Genomic DNA, 19382 nt, shown 5'->3' on the forward strand with positions numbered 1-19382 from the left:
TGGATCATAAAGCCATTCCTTTACTACTGTCTTTTTAAAGGGAATTAATCAGGATATTAGAGCTGTTTTCTTTAAAAAGTGTCTGCTCTATCTAGTATCAATAAACCTGTTGTCCTCTGACTTGGTTTCTTTTCTCAATTTTTTTCTTGGAATATTAAAACAGAGACAATCTAAAGTGATTCTGTTAATTCTCAAATTCATTTAAATGTCAAAAATAAGAAGGTGGGATGGACCCAATCTTTCTGCCTCCAGCTTGGCCGCTGCTTTTTTTTCCTGTGTAAAACAGTTTGAGCTTCAATGATTAGGCTCTCTTTCCTATTCAACCCTTACCTTGGGAAATCGCTCCTTATAAACATGATTCATCATTACTATCTCATTGTCATAGGAGGATGGAGACCGGCCCGGACTGCAAAAAAATAAATAAACCACAAATCAGTTGTTGGTGATAGTCATTTCTTTACACTTTCTATTTCCCTCAATTTTATTTGAAAATCTCATACCATGTTTATTTTACTTTATTCAATGAGGCGGTATATACTGTATTGCAGAGGTTGGCAGACAGCAACTAGATATGTACTAAAAGATATCTATATAAATTTCCACAGGTTTCTCACTCTAAACTATTTAATAATAGCAGTACTAGAAGAAAACCCTGCCTTCTGACATTAGATGATTGGAAAAAAAGAAACTGCATGGGAAGGATGGATGATCTAAGGAAAACTATTTGTGCAACATTGTTGTGAGTACTGAAAACAATTTTCTGGTTAAGTGTGTGCTTATCCTAAGTGCACATCCACCCTAATGAGCCAGTATTTTGCATCTGGAGTCCCAAAGGAGTATGGAGTAAGTCCTGCACCTGGTAGACCGGCAGCAGGTGGAGGGCGCGGGGTGTTCCGGTGCTTCCGGTGTAACCAGCTAGGACACCGTGCTGCCGAGTGTCCCATACCACCCTTGCAGCCCACACCGACGCGCACTCCACCGTCCGGGGCCAAGGTTCGGGAAAGGGCACGATCTACATCTCAGTCTACCAAAAAAAAAAAAAAAAGTAGATCCCACAACATCAAATAACCCTACTCTTAGTGCATTCACTTCCACAATCAGTAATCATTACACACCAGCAAAAGAGGGCACAAAACCAACGGTTAACAATAGGTAACAAGCTGGGATAAGGGAATGTCAGCTGGGATGGTAAAGCATGCAATGATAACCCCCATCTTATGTCCAGGTTACCATTTACAGCCGGCATGACTGCAATAAAAGATGAAACCTACAAAAATGAGATTCCTCTTCTGTTCTGAAAGTTTAACCTTTGATTAAGATTGTGCATAATAATATAGGAAGTATTGTAAAAAATATTGCCACCACTTTGGAAACAGTATGGCGTCCTTCCCCAACCTATTGTTCCTCAGATGTATGAGACTACAACTCCCAGCATTTTCAGCCAGCATGGAATTCTGGAAACTGTACTACCACATACCTGGAAGAGAGTAAATTGGGAAGGCTGGTAGAATGGAATTGCAACAGAGCCCTTTGATTATAGATGTATTTCACTAATTGTACTACAAGAACCTTTCAATACAGTTAGTTTAACTTTTCTTTCACGCTTCCGTTTTGGCTCATATCAGAATAGCAAACTGATCTTCTTAGGAGTAAGAGCTAATGGGACTTTGATAAGTGTACATAAGGCTGTCTCTTTGAAAATGTGAACTGCAATATATTTCATATTTACTGGTATAAGTGATATGTTGTATTATTTTGTGATAAATGATATGGCACGTTCTATTCCAGTGATGGCTAAACTTTTCAGCACCGAGTGCCCAAAGCATGCACGTGTGCACACCCATAATGCAATGCATGCACACACACGTGTGCCCTGCCCCCGCACATGCATGTGCGCCCGTGTGTGCCCCCTGCACATGTGTGGGTGACTCCTGTATGTGCACCCCACCCCTACGTGTGCACCCCATGCATGCACAAGCGTCTCCCACATGTGCAGCAGAGACCCAAAAACCAGCTGGCCGGTGGGAGGTGCATGTGCATGCACAGCAGAATTGAGCTGAGGCAACGGCTCACGTGCCCGCAGAGAGGGCATAGGTTCGCCATCACAGTTCTATTCCATTCCATTTTCTCTTTTAGAAAACTGAGTCCATTCCTTAAAACTATCATATTGCCCTTTTAAAAGTAGATCATGGATGATGCTATTTTAGGGATGAGGAGTATCTTAGATTACTTAAGAGATATATACCCATAGGACTTTAGGTCTGGTAGCAAAGAAGCATCTCTAATTGTTTATATTGGTAAAATTGGGGTAGACATATGTAACTTGCTTAAATATATAGCTGTTGTACGATGCCAGAAGGGGGTTGTTTTAAACTCTTCGGCATAAAGTGTCCCTTCAAGGTTGATAAGGGACAGAAAAAAAGAAAGCACATCATACAGAATTGGTCATGCAGAGAGAAAAAAATTAGAAAGCAGATTTTCTTTGTATGTCATAATATAAAAAGTATTGCTGTTTAGGCTTGTCTTGGCTGCTCATCCTTACCTGAGGCTCCGGGACCGGGGCCGCACTGCAGGAGACCGCCGCCCCCCGTCATCATCGGTTATACTCTCAGTGCTGCCAAAATGCTTGGACAGGAAGTGCAGCTCATCCACAGTTGGCTGATAAGGCAGCTGGTGAAGGCGCTCTTGGGAGGAGCAGGATGACTGTGAGGAACAGAAGGGACAGAGTTGGCCATGTGACCATTCACCAATGCTGAGATGCAGCAGTTCTATCGTGTGTGTGTGTGTGTGTGTGTGTGTGTGTGTGTGTGTGAGAGAGAGAGAGAGAGAGAGAGAGAGATATCTCCAGTTCCTCTATATGGCTTTCCAATAAATGCCACAATACTTGGCAAAAAGCAAAATATAATCCAACTGCTAATTACAGGTATCCTTGACTTACAATAGTTCATTTAGTGACCGTACACTGAAAAGTGATTTATGACCATTTTTCACACATATGATCCTTGCAGCATCCCCTTGGTCACGTGATCAAAATTCGGATGCTTGGCAACTGACTCATACTTATGACCGTTGCAGTGTCCCAGGGCCACGTGATCACCCTTTGAGACCTTCTGACAAACAAAGTCAATGGAGAAACCAGATTCACTTAACAACCATGTTACTAACTTGACAACTGCTGTGATTCACTTAACAACTGTGGCAAAAAAAGTCGTAAAATAGGACAAAATACAGTTAAAAAATATTTCTCTTAGCAACAGAAATTTTGGCGTCAATTGTGGTCATAAGTCGAGAACTACCTGTACATATATTGAAATCAATCTAGAGCTCTTTACATCAAGTCAGATCACTGGCTTATGCAGTTCAGTTCTGTCAATACTAACCAACAGGACTCTTCGTATTTTTGGTAGTAAGGCTACTTCTCCTTAGCAGTGAAAAGAGATTGAACTAGGGCCACTGGCATGCTACCCACATGATCTGCCACATGAGAATTAAATGCATGTTCATCTGTAACCAAGAAGCTCGCATGGCATTACAAACAGTGAACCATGCACAAACAGCATTGTAGAGTATACATGTGACTGCAGCCAACTCTGTGGAATTAGAGAGAACAGGCAGATCCAATCTGTTCCCTATGTTCCATTATCTCACCTATCAAATCAGAGAGCTTAACATTATGTAAACATTTTCCCTAGAAGTGCACTAATGTTCCTTAACAGCAGAGACTGAATCATCTTTCTCTTTCTCTTTCCCTGGCCCGTTGGATGACTCTGCATTATGCAGAGTATACTGCATATAAAATTTTCTTGATGGTGTTGTTTGTGTGAGCTGTTGTCCTCTGGTGATGAGTGAGCTGGTTTTAACAATTTCTTCTGAACACATACATTATTTCTAGTTCTCTGGGTATAGTGTTTCATAAGCAACACTGGTCTATAAAAGAGCTCTTTTATCTAGTCAGTTTTTGTTTATCTTACTGATACTGTAGAACTTGGAGTGTTGGTTCCATATCCAGATGATGGTAGGGAAGCCAAAGACCAACGCCGGCCATCTGCCCTGAAAGTAACAAGGTGAATATAAAAATGAGAATACTCAAGATGGGATGAGGTTGGGGCAAATACATAATCTGTGTGACAACATCACTGGACAGATGCTGTGATATATGTACTACTATCACTGGGATATAAGTATATAACTGCTGCTTTTCACACAGATTCCATCATCACATGTATCATTATCTTAATATCACTGTAATGCTCCACATGTCATTAAACTTTAAGTGACTCTAATACTTAAGAATGAAAGGCAGAATTAATCCTGATTAGAAAAAGCAATTTTGTCATAAATACAAGTTCAGTCAATTGTGTCTCATTTGCTGAAATGTCATTTACTGTAAATAACTACTGGTAATATCGACAAGAGGAGTCAAATTTAGCTTCTTGGAAGATTCTGGGCCATTTAAGTTATGTTACAAAAACTAGTTTAATCCAAAATCCTTTTAATCTAGGAAATCTAAGATTCTAAAAAGTCAGTTAGAAACAGCACCCATCACAAGATGTTAAACTGAGTAAATGCTGAGCTGTGATAAAAGTTTACTTGCCCTCTAAATCTTGGTCATATCAAAACCTAGGAGCTGATGTAAAATGTATAAGATTAATGCTAAGGCCATCAACAGCTGTGGAGGGTCATACTTTTATTCTGTTGAAAAAAGGATTTTATGCAGCAAGAAATAAGACAAATGGAGCACAGGGAAGTTATAAGATAGTTATGAATGGATGACAATATCATATCTCACTCATATTTTAACCATAAAATATGATGAATGAGCCCCAATCTGTAATAAACCCTCACCAAATAAATGTAAATCTGCTTATATATCTCTAAGATTGCAGAGTGGTGCTTAAAGCAGCCTTCCCTGAACTGATGCTTCCAGATGAGTTGTCATTGCTCATATTGATCGAATGGGATAGCAATCCCACCCAAATGGAAAGCACTAGATTTGAAATATTAAACCAAAGGGTCAATATTGTTATATTCCAGCATGGATTTATACTTCTCTCCCCAGGCACATTTGTTCATCCTGACCCACCAGGGTTATACTGTGTCACCAGCCCAAATCTGTAACTGATTCTTCAGCAATATATCCGTATGTTGGTAAAACTATTTTAGTACTGAATGGATCTGTGTGGACAACATTTCTGTGCAATAACTGAAACTTTTGACCCAAAGGTTCATGAATTTGCTTGCAAAGTTGATTTCCAGTCCTATAGGTCCTATATATCAAACACCTTTGGCTACCTGTTGTCCAGTATGAATCCGCATGACTTCCAAAAAATGCCATTTAAGATAATATCTGTAAAAATCAATCTATCCAGGAAAAGGTATGTGTGGTAAGAAGCACATACAATGTGTTCTTTCCTGCTGTAAGACATTCATGTGGCGCAAGTATTTTTAGGCAAGCACCCAGAAATGTAGAACATTCTGTCAAAAAAAAAATAATCTTTGTGATATAATAATGACTGTAATTTGGGTTATACTTCCCCTTTTTACTATCAATTAACCATATCAATAATTCACAATGTACCAGATTGCAATTATATAATTCCAATCTCTTCCATCTAATTTAATTACATAAACTTTATCAAGCATAGGCTTTACAAATAAAAAGCAATTTAAGTTATAAAAGCACTCATGCCTTTAGGTGCAATGCAAAAAATTGCAGAACAAAAATATGTAAACAACCCAGAATGGATTTACTCAATATTTTGCTAAGGGCCTGATGGAACCTCACAGTCTGTTCCTTTGGTTTTGTGGGTGGAGGTGGGCAGGAGAAGTTGTATGTGCCTGTCTATAAAAAGAGCAGAGAGCAGATGGGAAGTAGGGAGCAGATGGGAAGTTCTTCCATAACCTCAAATGTCCCTGATGGGATGGCTTAATAGATCAAATATTAGAACAATAGCCAAAATCCTGCATTCTCCTTCAAAGCTTACAAGAGCCAGGAAGCTAAGTGAACCAATAACATGACAACCAAATATGGAAAGTTTGTGGCTGAGAATGGTCTAATTCCTGTATTATAATGGCAGGCTTGAATTCATAAAGACCAGGCATCACCAAAGGAAGTGGTAAACATTAGAAGAAAAGAGGCAAATACCCAAGACTGCAAATACAAAGAGCATAGGAGTTTGGTCTTTTTTTATATATAAAAAGATTATCTTTTTTGTTGTTTTCCAGAAGTAGACCAGCAACTTTCTCACTCTAATTCTGGCATGTCACTTTCCTATAGAGGAAATATTACAGTTACAGTCAGTTCTTATGGAATGCTAACAGCTGATAGGTAAAGGACTATAAAGGATGGATGACCAGTGAATCTTCTACGCAATTTATGTTTCTCTTGAGTCCCAGAGATGGAGGGCTCCTCTTACCTGCGGGAAGAAGCAAAGGAAAAGTGGGCTGGTGTGTTGGGGGAGAAATTCCGAGGACTGTCAAGGGGACTGCTACCTGCAGACAGGACAGGATAGGAACATACAAAATAAAATTAACATGTTACTGTATGAGGCTGCTATTGAACTATGACCAAATCAAATCTATTTCCAGTAGCCAGCAAATTCTAAAGTTTGAAAAATCAGTCAAGATGGTACAACAACCATTAGCTAGCAAGATTGGAAAGGGCATAGAGATGCTTGTTAAATATGAAAACAGACAGAAGGAAGCCAAGAAACAGAACACCGGATGGATGGATGGATGGATGGATGGGTGGATGGATGGATGGATGGACCAAACACAGCAATGGATTGTTGATTGAGTCTTGAATCAGAAACTAATTAGAGGAAAGATGGAAAATCAGGCCAGTGGACAGACAACTTCAGAGAGTTAGAAGGATGGATAAGATGGTTGTACAATATACTCTTTATGTAAATATATATGTGGAATAAAAAGGCAGATGCCCTGGATACATAAAATAATGAAAAAACAAAGGAGGAATAGGGTGTAGAGAATTACAGAAAGATGGATGCACCACTTAAGACCAAAACTGCTTATGAATAATTTTCATAGGACTACTTTGGAGTCAATGTCATGCTTACTGTAAACATACAGATAAACTCATAAGGATGAATAAGACGTGAGTGAGCATAAATTCAGATTTCTGTGGACATTTTGCCTCACTATGGCAAATAGGTACAACATAAAATTATGGAACACTCCACTCCACTCCACCCCACCCCACCACAACACACACACATATCACATTTTGGTCAGTTCTGACAATGAGAAGGAATCCCACACTTTAAAAATGAGGGACAGAGCAAAGATTAAAAGACAAAGATATATGCCCTTGATTTTTTTTTTAAAAAAAAGGACATTGAATGATTCCTGGAGATAGGGACAATAACAATTGGGATACAGTGTGTTATTTCTCAGTAACTTATTCAGTCTAAACAGGCAGCTTATTTAAAGAACGGCTTCTTGTTCTTGTCTAGGCAGGAACAGAAAAGCAGGACTTAAAATGCCTGGAATTTTCTTGTGACTCATACACAATTTTGCAAGAGGCACTTCAAGGCTGGAATTCTTGGAAGAAGGAGGGCCAAGGGCCTAACTCACCAATATGACCTGGGAGTGGAGAGTGAGGTCGTGGCAGTGTTGGTGATGTACTTGTCAGGATCAGGCTTTTTCTGTTACTGGTTCGGCAGCTGTACAAAGAGCAGGAAAGAAGAAAGGCCTAAATCAGGGTGTGCATGGATAAAGAATGCCAACCAGGAAGCAGGCTCCTTAGAAGACCACAGATGGAAAACTTGGCCAATTCATTATCTCCAGCTCAATTTGACGGACTATTCCAAACTGTAGCAGATGGTTACCTTTTGCAATCTCCCACTTGATTATTAGCTCAGCAATGAAATATGAAGTTGGATTGTTCCACTGAGTCAGACCATTGATCTGCCTTACACAATGTTGCTTGTTTTGATTACTAGGTCTCAAGCTGACAATTTTCCCAGCCCTGCCGCTTGAACTCTGTTAACTGTAGAAGCTGAGGATTGAAGCAGAGACCTCTAAGTGAAGTATGACTTCCTTCTGGGATCTGGAAGTTTTATTTGTCAAGAGGAGCTACAGGAAAAAGGTTACTGTCATGGATCCAACATGATGTATGATGCAAACCTACAGCAATGGGAGGCCATTACAAATCGGAAAGACTTATCAACAAATGTTGCAAAAGTGGAAGGATTTACCAAGTTCCCTCATTCCTTCAACCTGACTTCCAACTGGAGCTCTAACACTAGACTCTCTCTTTCTTGCACTATCTCACACATATTTTTTTAAATTTATAAATTTAGGATCCATTCCTGACAACTAGAACCACCAGATTTTCAGCTTTTTTTCTCCCCTGAAAGACAAACAGGAGAGCATTGGCTGTTTAAGAAGCTCCATTCACAGTAGCAGAGCAAGGCAGAACAAAATTTTTAAATAATCAATAAATAACATTTGTAGGCATGATTAGCAGTCTTACTTTCTCTCTCTAAAGTGACTTAACAGTACCTTCCACCCATGGGCTAGAAGACTCAATTCCACACTTGTCACACCTTGCCATGATGAAGTAATTGTCATATTATATAATGCAAAATATACAATAAGCAAAGCACTCAAAACAAAGACCGTCTGCCAGAATATATACAGTATGTAATTTGGGCTGGAACTATTTAGATGTGCACCTTGACAAGGACCAGCTTGGATTTCCTTGCAGTTCCTCAGGTGCAAGTGGTTGGATTTTGGCATTATTCTGCCAGCTCTTGTTCAGTATTGCAAAAGCACTACGGTGTAGGTTACTAGCTGTAGACAAAGCTGGATGTCTGCCCAAGCCTGCTGCTGTCAGATCCTCAGGTTTGCATGGCAGCTCAGAGATTGTCTGGTCATTTATTGTGGGCTATTATTTGCTGATGTATAGCAGTCCTGATATCTACTACGTGTTGCAATTCCAAGCTGACAAAATATGAACAACCTGAATGGGAAAAGGGCAGGTAAGTATGTGTGATAAAAAAAAATGTCAATGCAGTTTGTTCTTCTATACTACTTTACTGAAAAACAGTCCTGCGAGGGGAGGGGAGGTACACTTTGTAAAACTATATTCTGATCAGCCACAAGAAAATAAAAATGAACACATTTAATTGTTCATGTTCTCTCCATCTGTCTTCTATGCACGCTTCTTCCTTAAACAATATCAGAATGTGAAATTCCGGGCAATAATGCTTTCTGAAGGACTGTAATTTAAATATATTTTCCATACATTTAAGATGTATCATATCTGTTAGCCTACATGTCTTACATGCCACTGGTCGAAGAAAACTTGTGGTATCACAAACATGGTAATGTTGAATGATTTGCAATACTTCTGTTTTTGGATATCATAGTGACTAATCATGAGAGGCCTCTAAGAAATATTTTCCAGATGGGTGTACCACAATTTCCCAACTTGATGCCCTTGAGATATGTTGGACCAATACCCATGGCTTCTCAGCAAGCATAGGTGGGATCATGATAGTTGCTTCAATACATCCTAAAGCATGGGTCCCCAACCCCGTGCAGTGGTGGGCGAAAGCGTGAAGCTCTACTAGTGCAAGCAGCGGGCACATACACCAATCCATCTGCTTCCCACCCCCACCCCCCACCACTGCTGGTCCACAGAGTTGAAAAGGTTGGGGACCACTATCCTAAAGCATTAAGAAGAATCATTTAGCACCTTACATTTAAAGTCCTCTCAAAATTTAACTGGCACAACAAGGCTTCAAACATGATGATGAGCCTTGGTGGCACAGTGGTTAGAGTGCAGTACTGCAGGCTGGCTACTTCTGCTGACTGCCAGCTGCCTGCAATTTGGTAGTTCAAATCTCACCAGGCCCAAGGTTGACTCAGCCTTCCATCCTTCTGAGGTGGGTAAAATGAGGACACAGATTGTTGGGGGCAATATGCTGACTCGGTAAACCACTTAGAGAGGGCTGTAAAGCACTGTATATAAGTCTAAGTGCTATTGCTATTTGTTTTGCCTGAGACCTATTAATCTTTGTAAATAAACCTAGAATCCTTTGCAAAAATAAACTCTCCTATTGAATTATTGGCTACAGCTTTCTTAAAAATATTTTTCATTGTATACAGGTCAGTGATGGGTTTCTACCAGTTCGCCCCAGTTTGCGCAAAGCGCGTGTGCGAAGCAAACTGGTTGTTATACCGGTTGAAACCCACCACTGATACAGGTAGTCCTAGACTTACGACCACAATTGAGGCCAAAATTTCCATTGCTAAGCAAGACAGTTGTTGACTTTTTGTCCCATTTTATGATCTTTCTTGTACAGTTGTATAATGAATCACTACATTGGTTAAGTTGTACAATGAATCACTACATTGGTTAAGTTAGTAACACAGCTGCTAAGTGAATCTGGCTTCCTCACTGACTTTCCTTGTCAGAAGGTTGCAAAAGGTGATCGCATAACACTGGAATACTGCAACCGTAATAAATACATGCCAGTTGCTAAGCATATGAGTTTTGATCACATGACCAGGAGGATGCTGCAATGGTCGTAAGTGTGAAAAACTGTCATCTTTTTCAGTGTTTCTGGAACTTCAAGTGGTCACTAAACAAATGGTTGTAAGTCAAGAACTACCTGTATTATACATAAAAAGAATTTATAGCATAGCTAATATTAAAAGAAACACAACAATATGCATAAGAAAAACTCTCAGTAATGAACCTCTTTCTCTCTTAAGTCAAACTTGGCTTGAGCCAAGTTTCAAATAGAGGAATGGACTCTGAAAAGAAGAACCAATGAGCATTCAAATTGTTGCTTTATATCAAATGATACCACTAAAAGTCAAGTCACCACTTGTTAGCCAGACATAATTTCCAGCAACTTCCTTTTCCTTTTTTGAAGCCTTGGACAAGCATGAAATATTTGGGAGGGGGCAAATATTTTATTTGCACTGAGATAGGAGAAAAAGACAAGTCTTCCTCTACACCCCCCCCCCCAATTTCTCCAAACTTTGCTGTAAATGAGAAAACACTCAACCATCCTTTCATCCTTTTCCATTAATTAAGAGGGAAGAGGGAAGAGGGAAGAGGGAAGGAAGGACTTTTCTGCGATGATAAAATGAAGATTATGAATATCTATAAGAATAGTTATGATCAAGGAGAGAGTTATGGAATCCTATTCAACAGCAATTACTATTACTGGAAGCTGTAAAAATCCTGATGTGTGTCTGATCTATACAAATATTTCATTCTAAATTACTTAATGGTATTAGAAGTCAATCCTTATGATTTCCAAATAGTACACTTGATTCTGATTATTCTGATTAATCAAACATCTGCAGAGCAGAAGGATGGAGAAAAAAACAAGGAAAATTGTTAAGGAACAGATAAATTATGTGTACACACACACCATTTTTCATAGATTTTTGTCTTATGCTGAATGTCCCCAACCATCAGAAGTAGTGGAGAGAAAACGATAGAAAGGTCCCTTGAACAATCCTTGAAGGAACAAACATGCTTGGTGCCAGAGCAAACACCCAGGACTGCTCTTGCTTTTTGATTGAGATATTCATCTCAGGCAAGGTACAGTAGGAGATTTTTCCTGTGGATTGAACTTCATTCCATCACAAGGAACAAAACACCCTAGCCTAGATCATCCATGATTATGCATCTCTACATCTGAAAATTTCTCTTCAATTTGATGACATATATTTGTATCTATAGATCAGTTGAAGGGTTTTTTTTTTGTCTGTCTGTAAAGACCTTCATGCCCACCGATCTATTTATCTAAATATCATTTATCACTGTTATTTATCTAAAACTATCTATAGATTTTCCCCCTTTTCTTTCAGGTTTCTCAAGGTGCTTTTGCCTTCAGGTTAGACAAAATGTTTGGGGATAATAGAGATGTTATGCTGGCCCTGTCATGCATCAGCTGTAAAGCAATTGGATGCCAATTCAAAAAGAATTTGGTTTTTGGTAAAATTACCCTGGTGAATGGGTATCTAAAACTTGATAATATGGTGAGACAGAGAGACTTCTCCTGGGGGATGGGGGGATTCTACAACCATAAATAAGACATGACCAGAGAAAAGGCCCTATTCTGCACAACCATACTGTGGCTATTCCAACAGGTAGAACTGAAACCAGGGGATCCTTGGTAAGTATCAATACACAGACCCTTTGATACTAATTGGGGTCAAATTCTTCAGGAATTTATACGGTAATGTCAACAACATAAATTTGACTTAGTTGCTTACTGACAGCCAGTGCAAGTCTGGGATCTACAGATCCTCTGAGGGTGCATGGATAAATTTAACAGAGTTGTAGGTCTTCTACTCCAACCCTCCACCCAAGCAGGAGACCCTACACCACTTCTGACAAATGGCAGTCCAGTCTCTTCTTGAAAGCTTCCAGTGATGAAGCTCCCACAACTTCTGAAGGCAACTTCTTTTCTATTGGTTGATTGTTCTCACTGTCAGAAAATTTCTTCTTGTTTCCAGGTTGAATCTCTCCTTGTTCAGTTTCCATCCATTATTCCTTGTCTGGCCTTTGGGTGCTTTGGGTGCCATGCCGAGTATTTGAAACCATTCATTGTATGTTTTAGCCTCCAGTCCCCTAATCATCTTGGTTGCTCTTCTCTGCACTTTCACTGGGGTTATGAACTTGGATGGGGAAAATATAAATTTATTGTTGTTTTATTTTATGCATTTAAATATATTTATGCATTTAAATATATTTTTCTCAAAAGAGAGCTATACACTTATCAACTTCTCAAATAGGACTATGGTACAAAAAGGTTAAGAATCCCTGCCTTGAGGACTTGTCTTATAGAATCCCATGTGGCTGCCCCTTTAACAATCTGAGAGTTGCATTCTGTACCAGTTAAGCTTTTGGACCACCTTCAAGGGAAGGTCATATTGGTTTAATCCATTCAATCCACCACACTGAGTGAGCCATAAACTAGCCAATCACTTTTTAACCCAGGTTTGTGCATAGCCATCCTCAGTGTTAGTGATAAGGCAACAATTAACACCACAGCATGACTGGGTTCATACAAGGCTAGCATGCATTTAGCTGGTATCTATCTGAAATTATTAAGGTACTAGTACTGGTAAGTATGCTAATCTAATTGAGGAAAGAGCTGCTAGACCTCTGCCGACATTCTGAATTCACAAATAAACCCAAACTACCTATTTGTTTCAATAGAAGAAAATATTTGTAGCTTGGGGTTGAACTGTCAAGTCCTTGGTGTTCTCTGAGCTCAGAGAGCACCAAGAAACCCACATATTCGTTTTTTTTAGATAATCTTTTTAATTCCATACCTAAAGTTAAAAATTCCATATCTATAGACAAAACTGCTTATTGATATACTGTAGATACCTTGTGAAATGCAGCTTGGACACTCTTACTCTGTTTCATCTTCTGCAACCTGAGGTTACAGGCAATCTATCCCAAAGCTTAATAATTATCAAATATGCTTGAACTATGCCCCATTCTAGTTGTTGAAAGGGTTGGCATTATGGATCCATCCTTTCAGAAAGAGAACTAGATCTGGTACAATTTTAAGCTTGCAGGAGTGGTTTTTTTTTTTTTTTTTTAGAAGAGCAAAGTCTTGATAGTCAAACCTTGTTACTACTAATCATTTATAATATTTTGAATTATGTATCTTTGCGGGCCTAGTTCAAAGGTTGATATTATACTCTGTAGCTTGGTCAAGATATCCCAGGACTTGGGCTGGATTGGGAAGTTTTAAAAAATGGCATTTGGAAGAAAGTGAAAGAAATCCATTTCCATAATAACTCTTGGGAGTCAGTCTGTCTCTGTCTCTGTCTCTGTCTCTGTCTCTGTCTCTCTCTGTCTCTGTCTCTCTCTCTCTCTCTCTCTCTCTCTCTCTCTCTCTCTCTCTATATATATATATATATATATATATATATATATCAAATTTATAAGACTGCCCATCTCATAAGAAGGGACTCTGAGCAGCCAGTTGCGTCCCTTTCTGGATCGGGACTCGTTACGCACGGTCACTCATGCCCTCGTCACCTCCCGCCTGGACTACTGTAATGCTCTCTACATGGGGCTCCCCTTGAGGAGCACCCGGAGGCTCCAGCTGGCGCAGAGTGCGGCCGCGCGGGTGGTAATGGGAGCGTCATGGCGCTTGCATGTGACACCTCTCCTGCGCAAGCTGCACTGGCTCCCGGTGGTCTTCCGGGTGCACTTCAAGGTTTTGGTTACCACCTTTAAAGCGCTCCATGGCTTAGGACCTGGTTATCTACGGGGCCACCTACTACCACCAATAGCCTCCCACCGGCTAGTACGCTCTCATAGAGAGGGACTCCTCCGGGTGCCGTCAGCCAAACAGTGTCGGCTGGCGGCCCCTAGGGGGAGAGCCTTCTCTGTGGGGGCACCTACCGTCTGGAATGAGCTCCCCCCAGAGATACGGAGGATCCCGGATCTGCGCACCTTCCGCCGTGCTGTGAAGACCTTTTTATTCCATCAAGCGGGCTTGGCTTAATCTCCTCCCTCTTTTAATATGTAAATTTTAATCTGTTTTTAAATTATTGGGGTGTTTTAATCTGTCCGGGCCAAAATGATTTAATTTGATTTTATCTGTTTTTAAAAATTTTTGTATTTATGTATTTTATTGTTTGGCTGTTCACTGCCCTGAGTCCTTCGGGAGTAGGGCGGTATACAAATCAAATAAACTGAACTAAACTAAACTAAACTACAGCAGAAAAAGAGAAAATGATTAAAAACAATAAACATGTCAAGCATAGTCATTTTTAATAAAAAAGCAAACAAGAGATTTGATCATCAATAGAACAACCTCAAGATCTCACTGCCTGCTGAGACCCACAGGACTGATGAAAAAGCCAGGTCTTCAGGGACTTCAGGAAACTAAGGATGGATGGAGCTGGCCTCATTTCTGGGGGGCGGGGGGGTTTAATGTTCCATAAGGTGAATGCAACAGCAGAAGGCTCGCCTCCTCAGGCCTACCAAGTGTGATTCCCTGAAAGACAGGGCCTGAAGAGTACCTCTCTTGCCCTATCTGATGGGAAGAGCAGATGTAACTGGGGAGAGGCAGTCCCTCAAATTTCAGTTGAGCTTTCAAATACAGGAGATTCACAGGTATGTAACCTTTGATTATCAAAGATATCCAACTTATAGAAACTGCTGTACAAATTTGCATGCTTCATAAAAGACAATGGAGGAGGAGGAGCCAAGGCACACATCTTATGAAGTGAGTGTATGCATTTTTAAAAAATTTCTTAGTCTGAAAAGAAGCTACTGGACACTTCATAGAAGAATCATTAGTCAGGCTGGGTGAACTAAACTGGTTCCTTACATAATTTCTTAAGATGTTACTTACATACCATATAATGAATCATTATGTGATTTCACATCACTCCATGATTCATAGCTGTCTCCACTGAGAAAGATGAATTACAGTTTGGAATAATTTTGAAAGTTCATCTTCAGGGCAATGGAAGGGAAAAAGTCTTGGTCCCAGAAATCCCATGCTATAACTTTACTGCAAGAAAATGTTATAAATTACTTTTACTGATTACATACCAACATAATTGTTGGTTTTTATTTATTTTATTTTTGTTGAACTTTCTAAGGGGCCCTGAAAGAAATTATCGTTAAAATGTGGCATATTTATGTATAAAAGATTAAAGTGAGCACTTGAGACAGAACAGTGAACCCTTCTTTGAAGAGAGGACTCTTTTGTTTGCATATCTGGAAGTAAATATGATTACATATTTACAATTCATATTCAGCATTTCCATAGTGCTTTAAAAAGGGTGCAGCTGGCTTGTTCTGGTGTCAGGCCATGCATATGCAAAAGAGCAGTGGGACTGGTTTTTTATTAACAAACAGGACATGTGAATTGGAGGTCCCTTCTCTTTCTTCATACTGCTGCTTCCAGAATTTTTATTCCAAAATTTATTTTAATTCCCAATTTATGTTTCATGCTCACTTATAGAACTATAATTATTACATACTAAGCGCGGGTTGGCAATTGACTAGGCAAGACGGTTGTTTAAATAAGACAACCCTTTATTGAACGAGCTAACAAGCTAACAAGTAGAACGAGGCAACTCCAGAAAGATCCCGCACTTTACTGTCTGACAGCTCTTTATATACTTTGCTGTCAGACGGCTAGCCAATAGCGAGGCTGCGTTCTCCCGCCTTGACACAGTCACAGAACAGCCAATTGAAATGTGCCTCTACATTGGCACGCTCCACATTCGATGCGGTAGCCTCGAAGACACAACACCCCTTCCCTCCAGGATGGACCATGCATAATCTGACAAGTATGCTGGAGGCCGACAGCTCCACCCAGATCTCCTTAATGCAGGGGCGGCTGCCACAGGAGAAGGTGGTGGCCGTTGAATCTCCAGAAGCCCCGGCGACTGCGCAATGGATTCGCTTGGAGGCTTCTCTCTCGAGGGTAGGCCTGTTTCCAAAGGTTGTTGGTGTGTTATCGGAGTCAAGTTGGTTGTGGAGGTTGGTGCCTGCCATTCCGGCTGTCTGGCCAGAAGGGGCTCATGCTGGAGGCTGTCTGGAGACACCAAGTGCACGCCCTCTTAACTGGTTGATGTGTCGCCACCAGGTCCGGCTGTCATTAAGTTCAACCCTATAAGAGTAGGGTCTGGTTATTCCCATTATGTGCCCAGGCATCCACCTAGGTTCGCCCCCATAATTCATAGCATAAACCGTGTCTCCAATGGCAAAAGTTTGAGCGTGGTTGGCAGTAGCTGGTGTTTGTTTGGCTGTATAGCTGGGGTGGAGTCGGTCCAGGTTAATCCGGAGCCGTCGACCCATCAGCAACTCCACTGGGCTTCGGTTGGTGACTGGACACAGAGTTACATGTTGCACCAGGAGGTATTTGAATACCTTCTCCTGCCAATCCCCAGGGCCTAACTTACTTAAGACATCTTTGGCTGAACGGACCATCCGTTCAACCAACCCGTTACAAGCCAGATGGAAAGGGGCTGTCCCAGCATGGCGAATTCCGTGCCCGGTGAGGAACATCTGAAAGGAGGCTGAGGTAAACTGCGGGCCATTGTCTGAAACCAAGGTGTCAGGCAACCCGTGGGTGGCAAACAGCCCTCTCAATACCCTAATTACTCCTCAGAAGTGGTGGATGCCATAATAGTCAATTTTACCCACTTGGAATAGGCATCCACCACGACCATAAATGTGCGCCCCAGGAATGGTCCAGTGAAATCCACATGGATTCATAACCATGGTAATCTAGGATTCTCCCATTCCCTAACTGGGGCTGCTGGTGGTGCTGGCCGGGACTGTTGGAATTCCTGGCACCTAGCTACCCATTCAGTGATCTCCTGGTCTTACCCTGGCCACCAAACATAACTGCATCCAAGTGCCTTCATCCTCACTATGCCTGGATGCGCGTCATGTAGGCATTTCAAAATTGGTGCTCGCAACTCAGTCGGGACTAACACCCTGCTTCCCCACAAAAGACAGCTCTTTTGCACAGATAGCTCATGCTGTCTATTCCGGTAAGGCTGGAATTCAGCGGGCACCATGCCCTGTGGCCACCCCCTGCATACCCAGTCCAAAACCTGTGTCTGTATTCTATCTTTTGCTATGAATTTGGTGAGGTTGGCTGCAGTCAAGGGAACCTGCATGTCCTCGACTAACAGGACCGAGGAAACAGGGGCAGGGTCAATGACGGGTGCTGGGAGAGGGCAGCAGTTTAGGGCATTGGCATGGCCTAAGGTTTTTCCTGGCCAATGGGTCAAACGGTAGTTATATGATGCCAGAAACACTGTCCACCGCATCATGCGAGGGGACAGGATTTGAGGGGTTTGACAGTCACCTGCCAACAGACCCAAGAGAGACTTGTGATCTGTAATCAGTTTGAAAAAACGGCCGTAGATGTAGTCGTGGAATTGCTTGACTCCTGCCACAGTTGCTAGGGCTTCCTTATTTATCTGGCTGTAGTTCTGTTCAGTGGAAGATAAGGGCTTGAAAAATAAGCAATAGGGGCCTCTGTCCCATTGGGAAGCTTATGACTGAGGACAGCCCCAACCCCATAAGGTGATGCATCACATGCTAACAATAGTGGCAGACTGTCAGTGTATTGGACCAACACTGCATTTGACATGAGCAGGTCATTGACTGCAGTGAGAGCACAAGCCTCTGACAGACCCCACATCCAAGGGGATTTATTGTCTAAGAGTCTGTGGAGTGATTCTGCTACTGAGGCTTTGTGCAGCAGGAAAACAGCATAAAAATTAAGGAGCCCCAAGAATGCTTGCAGTTCTGCCTTATTCCTAGGGGTTGGGACATTTTTTATTGCGTCCACCTTGGAAGGAGTAGGGTGTATTCCTTTGGAGTCTATGAGAAACCCCAGGAATTCTATCTTATTCATCCCCAGTCTGAATTTTCCATGGATAAGCTTGAGACCAGCCTGCTGAAAATGGGCCAAAACAGCACGCAGTTTGCTGATGATATGTGTCTGGTTCCTAGAGGAGATCAGGATGTCGTCGAAATAGGGCATGATTCCCAGAATGCCCTGAAGCAGCCGCTCCATTAGGCTCTGAAATATGCCAGGGGCCAAATTGGAGGCGGTGACATTTAAAAGCTCCCCAATGCATGACAATGGTCTGAGCCATTGCAGTGGCATCATCTACAGTGAGCTGCTGGTAAGCTTTCACCAGATCAAGCTTTACGAAATGCTACCTTGGCCCAAAGAATGAAAAAGGTGCTGGACTACTGGAACAGGATAGGTGTGGGCTTGTAATGCCCTATTGGGGGAACATTTGTAGTCTGCACATATTCTAATTGTGTCATCAGGCTTAATGGGAATGACAATAAGGGTTTCCCAATTTGAATGATCAACTGGTTCTAGGATGCCTTGGGCTATTAATTTATCGAGCTCCTCGTCCACTTTTGGATGGAGCGTGAAGGGCACCCTTCTAGGTTTTAGGCAAACAGGGGCAACCCATGGGTCTAAACTGAAAGAAATGGGACCTTATATTTACCCAAGGCGCCATCAAAAACATCTGTGAATTCCTTGGTTAACTCTGCGAAGTCATCTGAAGAGGTTGAATGGATGCCAGATACGCTGAGTCCCAAAGCATGGAACCAATCTAACCCTAATAGGCTAGGAATGGCGTCCTCCATGATGACAAGCTGCAGTGTGCTGGTGAAGTTGGAGCTTTCAACTTGAAAGGAGCCCCTTCCCAAAACTGGGATAGTTTCCTTGATAGTCCTGAAGCCTGATGTTGCATTGATGTAAGCATTTTTTAGAGATGTTGGGCACCACCTTTTGAAAGTGCACCAGGAAATGATGGATTTCGAAGAGCCAGTGTCTACATCCATCCTGCACGGCACACCC

The 19382-nt window shown here is 41.4% G+C and overlaps 1 protein-coding gene across 5 annotated transcripts in view; it reads right to left on the bottom strand.

The window, feature by feature from the left end:
* The window catches only part of MAST1 (microtubule associated serine/threonine kinase 1), an 83972-nt gene that overhangs the window by 31386 nt on the left and 33204 nt on the right, over positions 1-19382 (bottom strand). For all 5 annotated transcript variants that reach the window (XM_060683445.2, XM_060683441.2, XM_087886539.1 and 2 more), the window contains 5 exons: positions 7594-7682; positions 6417-6492; positions 3972-4050; positions 2543-2703; positions 331-406 (listed from right to left, as the gene is read on the bottom strand). In XM_060683445.2, coding sequence (XP_060539428.1) covers positions 331-406; positions 2543-2703; positions 3972-4050; positions 6417-6492; positions 7594-7682 — 481 coding nt within the window. The remainder of the gene's footprint in view (positions 1-330; positions 407-2542; positions 2704-3971; positions 4051-6416; positions 6493-7593; positions 7683-19382) is intronic.

Source organism: Pantherophis guttatus, chromosome 2 (genome assembly GCF_059756535.1).
Source record: "Pantherophis guttatus breed Tessera chromosome 2, ASM5975653v1, whole genome shotgun sequence".
NCBI lineage: Eukaryota > Metazoa > Chordata > Lepidosauria > Squamata > Colubridae > Pantherophis > Pantherophis guttatus.